The sequence below is a fragment of the Salvelinus alpinus genome, chromosome 26 (genome assembly GCF_045679555.1).
Source record: "Salvelinus alpinus chromosome 26, SLU_Salpinus.1, whole genome shotgun sequence".
NCBI classification, from domain to species: Eukaryota; Metazoa; Chordata; class Actinopteri; order Salmoniformes; family Salmonidae; genus Salvelinus; species Salvelinus alpinus.
The window spans coordinates 9,304,403-9,313,352 of record NC_092111.1 but is presented as its reverse complement, the minus strand read 5'-3'; the positions used below and the strand labels follow the sequence as shown (position 1 = coordinate 9,313,352).

At 42.8% G+C, this 8,950-nt stretch overlaps 1 protein-coding gene across 3 annotated transcripts; it reads right to left on the bottom strand.

Moving 5' to 3' along the window:
- Positions 1–606: 606 nt before the first annotated feature.
- Positions 607–7,969, bottom strand: LOC139554648 (glyceraldehyde-3-phosphate dehydrogenase-like). 3 transcript variants are annotated; one of them, XM_071367639.1, is made up of 12 exons: positions 7,932–7,969; positions 7,396–7,441; positions 5,856–5,955; positions 5,534–5,643; positions 3,970–4,060; positions 3,551–3,666; positions 2,534–2,615; positions 2,104–2,255; positions 1,798–1,876; positions 1,477–1,560; positions 1,038–1,135; positions 607–918 (listed from the first exon to the last, which is right to left on the bottom strand). In XM_071367639.1, exons 2-12 carry the CDS (start codon positions 7,416–7,418, stop codon positions 849–851), a joined length of 1,005 nt encoding a protein of 334 aa, XP_071223740.1. In that variant the 5' UTR covers positions 7,419–7,441; positions 7,932–7,969; the 3' UTR covers positions 607–848. The 3 variants fall into 3 exon arrangements, with proteins under 3 accessions (XP_071223740.1, XP_071223741.1, XP_071223743.1); XM_071367640.1 differs by lacking the exons at positions 7,396–7,441; positions 7,932–7,969 and adding an exon at positions 7,233–7,282; XM_071367642.1 differs by lacking the exons at positions 7,396–7,441; positions 7,932–7,969 and having other exon boundaries at positions 5,534–5,658; positions 5,856–5,944.
- Between the last annotated feature and the right edge of the window lie 981 nt (positions 7,970–8,950).

The following is an 8,950-nucleotide window of genomic DNA, read 5'->3' as shown; positions in this document are numbered from 1 at the left end:
CCTATATCACTGACTATAGCTCCTGCCATCATGTAACCTGTTCCTCATCTAAGGAACCATATGGAGAGTCAAGCAATTTTCTTTAGAATACAATGCACTACTGAACTTGTTTTCTTTTTGCTTCCATCTGGAAAATAGTTTCAGTTAAATGGTTACTGAAGAACTCTCAATCACTCCTCACTTTCAACTAGGTGTTGACTTCTCAACATCATTTAAGACTCAGACTTGAGTAAATGGGAACATTTTAGCATGGTCCAAATGCGTCGTATTAAAGCCTCTGTTTGGCTTTAATTTTATTACCTTGATTTAACTAGTCAGTTAAGAACAAATTCTTATTTATTTTCAATGACAGCCTAGGAACAGTGCCTTGTTCAGGGGCAGAACAGATTTGTACCACGTCAGCTTTGGGATTTGAACTTGCAACCTTTCGGTTACTAGTCCAAAGCTCTAACCACTAGGCTACACTGCCGCCCCAATTGAATGTACCCCGAATACCAAGTCTGATTCACGGAAATAAAATGTAAACGGATCTAAATTAATGCGTGGATTTGAACAATTCAAGCATTTACAAGATGTGCTCCTGAGGACTGAGACGACAAAAAAATGTTCAGAAACAGATGACATTTATTGTGAACTAAGGGACGGCGCGGTGGACAGGAATATTCTGCAGGCAAAAACCAGACTCCGTCTTCTGAACAGAAGTGTGACTTATTATAAAACAGTGCTATAGACTTTACTACTGGTTCTTTCTCTGGCGGTGGACTGGTTGGATGTCCGTTCAGGAGAAGTGGATGTCCGTTCAGGAGAAGGCAGAGGCCATGGGGGGTTGGAGGTGTGTTGTGGAAACGTTACTCTTTGAGTGCCATGTGCAGACACAAGTCAATAACGCGGTTGCTATAGCCGTACTCATTGTCATACCTATGGGAGAGGGAGCAAGAGGAAGGAGTCTTTATAATGTATATAAATATTCAAAATTCCAACATTGATTGTGTGTGTGTGTGTTGACGGGGGGGGGGTATGTCTAGACAGATGCATACCATGAGACCAGCTTGACAAAGTGGTCGTTGAGTGCAATGCCTGCCCCGGCATCGAAGATTGAGGAACGTTTGTCGCCGTTGAAGTCTGTGGACACCACCTGAGGGGGAGAGAGCATCAGGCTTTAGGCTCATTATGTAAAAAACTGAAATGAACCACCAATTAACAATCACTCTACTGCTGCCTAGTGTTTGAACTCAGGTATTGCATCATATGACCTTGAGGCTCAGTGCATGAGAGTAAGGAAAGCTTAGGCCCTGTTGATGTACTCTTAAACTGCATCCTTCCTTATTTCCTTCATTGTGGTCATCACTGACATGACAGCAACACAGAACCTTACTCACAGCTATCAAATCATGTTAGATCAGATTTCTTAAAGTATGGAAGGAATGATGCATTTTATAGTATTCAAGCAGGGTCTTGGAATGGGAAGATATTTACCTGGTCCTCCGTGTATCCCAGAATTCCCTTCATGGGTCCTTTGGAGGCCTCCTTGATGACTCTCTTGATCTCTTCATAAGGGGCCTGAGGCAGACAGAACATTAAAATGTAGAACAATGTAACCAAATTATTATGTATGGAGTGCCTGTTGCATGTTATGTTGACAGTAAGGAAATGTGCAAAAACAAGAGTAGCTTGTAGGTGGGTTGGGCTGGAAGCGTGGTCAAGAGGAATTAGGTATTCGGAGTAGCTTTACTTGTGTATAACATCGATTTCAATAAAATACATCAAAAAGAGCAGAGAGGTGATTGGGAGACTTACAGCCTTCTCAAGACGGACAGTCAGGTCAACCACGGACACGTTAGGAGTGGGGACACGGAAGGCCATGCCGGTCAGCTTGCTGTGGGTCAGGAGGTTCAGTTAAATCTACATTCTGGGATTGAATAAAATAAATAAATAATGACAGCCCTGGTTTTGATATACAGCTGAGGGATGGGTCTAGGGAAATGTAAAGCTTTGGAATATTCAGATGCGCCCTTAGTGAAAAGCACTATACAAATCCCATCCATTATCACCATGGTCGTAAAACCTCCATTACGAAACCAGTGGCCCTGGATTGGTTCATACCCGTTCAGCTCGGGGATAACCTTGCCCACGGCCTTGGCGGCGCCAGTGGAGGCAGGGATAATGTTCTGGCTGGCACCACGTCCATCTCTCCACAGCTTACCGGAAGGCCCGTCAACAGTCTTCTGTGTGGCTGTGACGGCGTGAACTGTGCTCTGGGGGAAGAAACAAGTGATATGGATGTTAGTCTATGCAAGGTGTTGTTCATTAGGCACCAAACTGAAGAAAACAGGAAGTTACTATCTGAACTAATAAGAAAAGCTCATTTAAAAATGTTCCATTGTGTACCCTAATGAACACGACCCAGGACTTGTGCAGAGCAGCAACATGATTGTTGTTAGCATTAGCATGTACATTGACGGCTCTATTCATGTTAGCATTTACATCTCCACCAGTGTTGACCCACTTTTTACCACTACCAATCCATTCTTACCATCAGACCCTCAATGATGCCGAAGTTGTCGTTGATAACCTTGGCGATGGGAGCCAGGCAGTTAGTTGTGCAGGAGGCGTTGCTGTGAGGACATGACATCATTATCAATAATAATCAACATGCTCCCACTCGGAAAAGACGCGACTTCAACATCCACTGTTACGCCGACAACAAATCAGCATATCTACATCAGCATCAAGCCACTCCTCCACCCGCCTTTAAACCACATTAAATCCTGCCTCTCTGAAACTAAAACCTGGACGCAACCCTTTCCGCTGGTGTGTTCTTCCAGTCCAAACTCCAGAGTTTTGGCGACAGGGTCTCTTCTACAGCTACACTCAGGGTCTAGAACTCCTTCCCTTCAACGGTCCTTCTAGTCCTGTCTAAAACCTTCCCATAACTCCCACGCCACCTCAGTTCTTTCAAATGTCTTGTTTGTTTTGTCTTTATGTTTCCTTTATTGCCTATTAGAAAAGCGGCATATAAGAACCATTACTAATAATATGACAGCGCCACAAACGTTTAGTAATTTAACATTGTGTCACACAGCCATAAAGTCAGAATTTAAAGAGCTGCAACCTGTAGTTTCATTTACGCAAACCTGTATTAAAATCAATAGTTTGCCATGTTACCCAGTCTGATTTGTTGTTTTCTTACCTCAAGAGGAGATATGCGGCTGCCATATAATTTTAATACGAGGTCTATGGAAATCCCTGTGAAGTAAACAATGCGAGTACACACAATTTGACATAAATGGTGGAAAACAGTTCTGTTCCAAAATCTGTCAAACACATTCTCTAGCGATATTGTCCCGATGTTTTCAGGCCACGTTTCATACTCGCATTCTCAGTAAGACTGAGAGGGAGTGTTTTTGACCTGCTGGAACTGTGTGTGTGTGTGTGTGTGTGTGTTTCAGTGATTGTTTGTACAAGTAACATATCACCATGTGGCAGGACTGTTTGTACATGTCACATTGCGCCTTTTAAAATAATGTTATGGTGGAGGGGAGTGGCTTACCTGACAACCTTCAGGGAGTTTTCGTATTGATGGTGGTTGACACCCATCACGAACATGGGGGCATCGGCGCTGGGAGCGGAGATGATGACCCTCTTGGCACCTCCCTGCAGGTGAGCCTATGGTGGTGGTGGTGGGTGGGTGGGGTGAGAGGTCAAAGGGTACGTTTGTGTGACAACAAATACACAGCATCAAGGCTGCCTTGCTTGGTTCAGTCACATACAGCCGATGATATGCAAAATTGGTAGTCTGGAGGCGATTCAAACAATTTACAACATGAAAATATATACAGCACTGGCTTACTCACTGCTCACCCACAATATTATAGCCATGAAGTATTAAAACATATTCTTCACAGAACTCAAGTATAGACCATTGTCAATATGACCTACTTCCTACTGCTAGTGAACAGTGGTACTTACAGAGGCCTTGTCGATGGTGGTGAACACACCAGTAGACTCAACAACGTAGTCAGCGCCAGCGTCACCCCACTTGATCTGGGAAGGGTCCCTCCTGAAGATGGCAAAGAGATGGGAGAAGTTAGGATTATATCACAAAACCAGGGTTAGAATTACAGGGATCCTATACACTCCCATAACAATGCAGGGATTGGTCCATCATTAGAGAGATATATATATATATATATGAGGAGTTGGTTCCCCTTTGCTGCTATAACAGCCTCCACTCTTCTGGGAAGGCTTTCCACTAGATGTTGGAACATTACTGTGGGGACTTGCTTCCATTCCATTCAGCCACAAAAGCATTAGCGAGGTCAGGCACTGATGTAGTGCAATTAGGCCTGGCTCGTAGTTGGCATTCCAATTCATCCCAAAGGTGTTCGATGGGGTTGAGGTCAGGGCTCTGTGCAGGCCAGTCAAGTTCTTCCACACCGATCTCGACAAGCATTTCTGTATGGGCCTCGCTTTGTGCATGTGGGCATTGTCATGCTGAAAACAGGAACTTCCAAACTGTTGCCTCAAAGTTGGAAGCACAGAATTGTTTAGAACGTCATTGTATGCTGTAGCGTTAAGATTTCCCTTCACTGGAACTAAGGTGCCTAGACCAAACAATGAAAAACAGCCGCAGACCATTATTCCTCCTCCAAACTTTACAGTTGGCACTATGCATTTGGGCAAGTAGCGTTCTCCTGGCATCCGCCAAACCCAGATTCGTCTGTCGGAATGCCAGATGTAGAAGTGTGATTCATCACTCCAGAGAACGCGTTTCCACTGCTCCAGATTTCAATGGCGGTGAGCTTTACACCACTCCGGCTGACGCTTGGCATTGCGCATGGTGATCTTAAGCTTGTGTGTGGCTGCTCGGCCATGGAAACCCATTTCATGAAGCTCCCAACGAACAGTTCTTGTGCTGACGTTGCTTCCAGAGGCAGTTTGGAACTCTGTAGTGAGTGTTGCAACCGAAGACAGGTGATTTTTACGCGCTACAGCACTCGGCGGTCCGTTCTGTGAGCTTGTGTGACTTCCCACTTCGCGGCTGAGCCGTTGTTGCTCCTAGACGTTTCCACTTCACAATAAAAAACACTTACAGTTGACCGGGGCAGCTCTAGCACAGCAGAAACGTTATGAACTGACTTGTTGGAAAGGTGGCATCCTAGTACGGTGCCACATCGAAAGTCACTGAGCTCTTCAGTAAGGCCATTCTACTACCAATGTTTGTCTATAGAGATTGCATGGCTGTGTGCTCAATTTTATACACCTGTCAGCAACGGATGTGGCTGAAATAGCCGATTACACATACTTTGTATATATGGTCTAGCCCACTGCTAAGGCATTCCCAAGAGTCAATGTGAATGTTTAAGATTCACAGACAAATATTCATATTGCCAGAAGAAGTATATAACCCATCAATTTGATTCTGCACAAAACAGTGTATCTCAGAAACACACAATGTGTCATTTTAAACCCTGCACAAAATAAGCCAAGGAATGCACCTGGAGCATTAGTAAAGAAAAGGAAAAACACTTACTCATGGAAAACTGTGATGTGCAGGTTGCCAATGATCAGCTTGCCATTCTCTTGTCTCACTTCACTGTGCTTCCAAACACCGTGAGTGGAGTCATACTTGAACATGTAGACCTATGGAACAACAACCTTTAGGGAAGTGTTGAATATGAGAACAGTAAACCCTGTGCACCTGAGGTTTTTCTAGAATTTAACCCGAAAGAAACCTGACCCACTTAAGGTCTGACTTTGCTCAAATATGTTTACATTTCTCTCTCAATTTCAGTAACCTATATTTTGATTTTACATTTCAATATATTAAGCAGTAGGCTATATAAAAATCTCACCATGTAGTCCAGGTCAATGAAGGGGTCGTTGATTGCGACGACGTTGACTTCACCGCTCTTGGCAGCGGCACGGGTCACCAGGCGCCCGATACGCCCAAATCTGAGAAGAGAAAAGTCTTACAGTTAATTCATATATATGCAAATCCATATTACCACACTATACCAGCAGGTGGCAGCAGCCATGTGACGCAGGCAGACACACCCACACCTAAAAATGAGTCCTGCACACAAGGGTCAACGTATGGCTCAGCAAAGGAGTCAAAGTTCATCAGAAAGGAGTCAACATGCATCAGAAAGAACACAAGGCAAAAAAAAAAAAAAAGGTTTCGTAAGGTGTTCTGGCGAAAAATACCTTGTTATCAATTTCCTTTAACAAGTCATTTAGTGCTGGTCAACAAAGTTAGACCATACTATACTTCACAAACCGTTTTGGAACTGCGAACAGTCAGCATGATCTTTTAGTCAGTCATTAGACATAATTTAGTTTCCATACTTGGGAGGAGTGAAATAGCCATCTCCAGGTCGCAGCGTTTCGTCTTTCAAGCGGGCACAGTAAAACTGTTCGGTTGATTTGGGGAAAGGGTCTATCATAACAAACGTTAATCTTCCTGCAGTTTAGTGACAGCTGACTATAGGTCAAATAAAGGTTAGAGGAATAGGATTGGTGTAAGAGTTCCTCCAAACTGTCTCGCGGTGATCTCTGAACTTCAGCTGAAAAGGTTAGCGGGATATTATTAGATGGGTAGAATAAAGGAATGTGACAGCTGAGGAGAGGAACGATACAAGAGTGTTGCAAAGAGGCGTTGTGACAACCAAACCATAAATAAGTAGAGGATGGTAGTGGCCAGACCAGGGAGGGGTTGAACACACCATAGCAACAACAAAAAGGACCATCAACTAGACTCAGCCGCAGGCTTATTTTTTCTTGAGCGGATGGTCAGGAACATAATTACAAATAACTGCAAGAAGCCCAAACGGATATAATATTGAACTAAAAGAGAATCATTTCAAAACGTGCTTACATTTGTATATCTCTATTATGCATGGGAATACTTTGGAACAGATTTCCAGAATTAAAATCACTTGGAGCTGATTTGCTGGTGTTTTTACAGTCTTTATACGTCCAACAACAACATACATAATTTTGGGGGAAAACTTGGAGCGACAAAAAAAAAAAAAATCACCCGCGGGCCAGCCGCCAGTTGGGGAACCCTGGCCTATGGTATGTACAGTACAGAAGTGCAATGCAGCCCAGGGTCTATCCTGTGAACAGAGAGTTCTTATGTTCTCTTTAAGACAATACAATTTAAAATACTATAAATTTGCCCAGTGACAGAAGCAGACACACCCCCAACAAAAAAACAAAAAGCGTCTTACACATAATGCATGGCCCAGCAGTTTGGTCAGGCTTATGAACTTGAGCGCAAGCATCTATGGAATGTACAGTACAGAAGTGCATTGCAGCCCAGGGTATTACCTTGTCACTTGATCCTGTTATTTTTAAAATATATCAATTTTAAAGATAAAATATGCAACTTACCCATTGATTCCAATCTTCACCATTCTGCCTGATCTTGTCTAGTTCGCTGAAGGTAAAACAAAATAAAATAATTAACTTGTGTGTTACATAGCCCAGCACAGTATGAACATAAGGCAAAATTTGAATAAGCAACTAAAATCATCTATGTACAACAATACATTAAGCATCACTGATTAACCGTCACGATTGAAAGACACTAGCAGTGATAGATACAAATCTATTTTGTGGCATCTATAGAATCCCAAGAATTGCACAATGCATACATGACATTAGAATAATTTCAAAGAGCCCAAAAATGTTGCTCGCCTAAAATACTCAACTATCCATGCCACGTAGGCTAATTTATTCTCTCTCATCTACATAAATTGTATCCTGCATCTATACAAATTGTAGTCATACAAGACAGCTTTTCAAAACGCCATGTAGGACTCCACCTGCCGAAGCGTAAATTGCCACAAAGAATCAACGCATAATTCTACAATTAAATGTCAAGTTGGCTACGAAGCCATAAAGAGGTTAATAACGTTGAAAAGTACCGTTTGTGAGTTGCTCTGTCCACTATGTCGGCAAGGTGCGCTCGCAATTTATTCCTATAGGGTCCATGGACACACCCCCACGTGAACACAAACTCATGTGCACACGCCCCTTCAGAATGTCAAGTCACAGATGGATGGGGAGCCAAGGTCGTTGTCGCAATCGACACGAACATAAATTACAGAACAGGAAATTCATTTGAATGACACCCACCACTATTGATGTGATCATCTTGGCTACATTGCGTGTGGAATGAACTGGATGCATCTTGGCAAAAAAAAAGAGGAAGATTTGTATTTGGATGGATTTGATAGTTAGATAATACTTGTATTAACCAGCTGTTTAACATTAACTTTATTTAAAGGATATAATCTTTGGGGAAACATTTTTATAATATTTTTCCAGGGCATTGGGTGTGCTTGGCTGCAAGACAGTATGTTGCAATGAAAGACAGTTGAAATAACATGGGATGAAACCCAATGCTTCTTCGAGTGATAACAGTGTGTCCGTCAATTGGCCTTTTGCCAAGGTAAGGCCACAGCTGCACTTGGACTTGTCTTAAGTCAAGCGGGCTCATATTCAGAGGATGACACTTTGAACAGTGCTTGACTTGGACAGGAGCTCATCGGAGCTGAGTACTTGCACCTCAAATGTTCTACTGCTTGAGCTCCTGTTCCTCTTATAGAATATTAGCTCAAAAGTATTGTGGAGCTCCTGCACCTAAATGTAAACTCAGAACCCAAAATGAGTACCGGAACCTATTTCAGTCCAAGTCAACACTGACTTTGAGACATGATGGGGCATGTGATGTTCTGGTGCCCATGGCTATGTGATATCCTGCTTGAGCTGTAGGATGCCTAATTCCGCAAGATAAATTAACGTTATCCTATATTTGGAGAATTTGGATGTAAAGGGAACTAAAGTGTAGATACTGAATGTTGGAGGTTCTTTATTACTTATCATGAACCTAAGCATCAATGTTCTCTGGACCAAAATAAACCTGGAGAGAGAGTGAGAGAAA

What these genes read in the sequence shown, in the direction of transcription:
- LOC139554648 (XM_071367639.1), bottom strand. Translation starts at nt 7,418, where the DNA reads ATGGTGAAGATTGGAATCAATGG. An exon ending in CTGTCCGTCTTGAGAAGGCT is followed by an intron (nt 1,561 to 1,797) that starts GTAAGTCTCCCA and finishes TGTCTGCCTCAG; the next exon opens with GCCCCTTATGAAGAGATCAA. An exon ending in TGGGATACACGGAGGACCAG is followed by an intron (nt 1,136 to 1,476) that starts GTAAATATCTTC and finishes TCTCCCCCTCAG; the next exon opens with GTGGTGTCCACAGACTTCAA.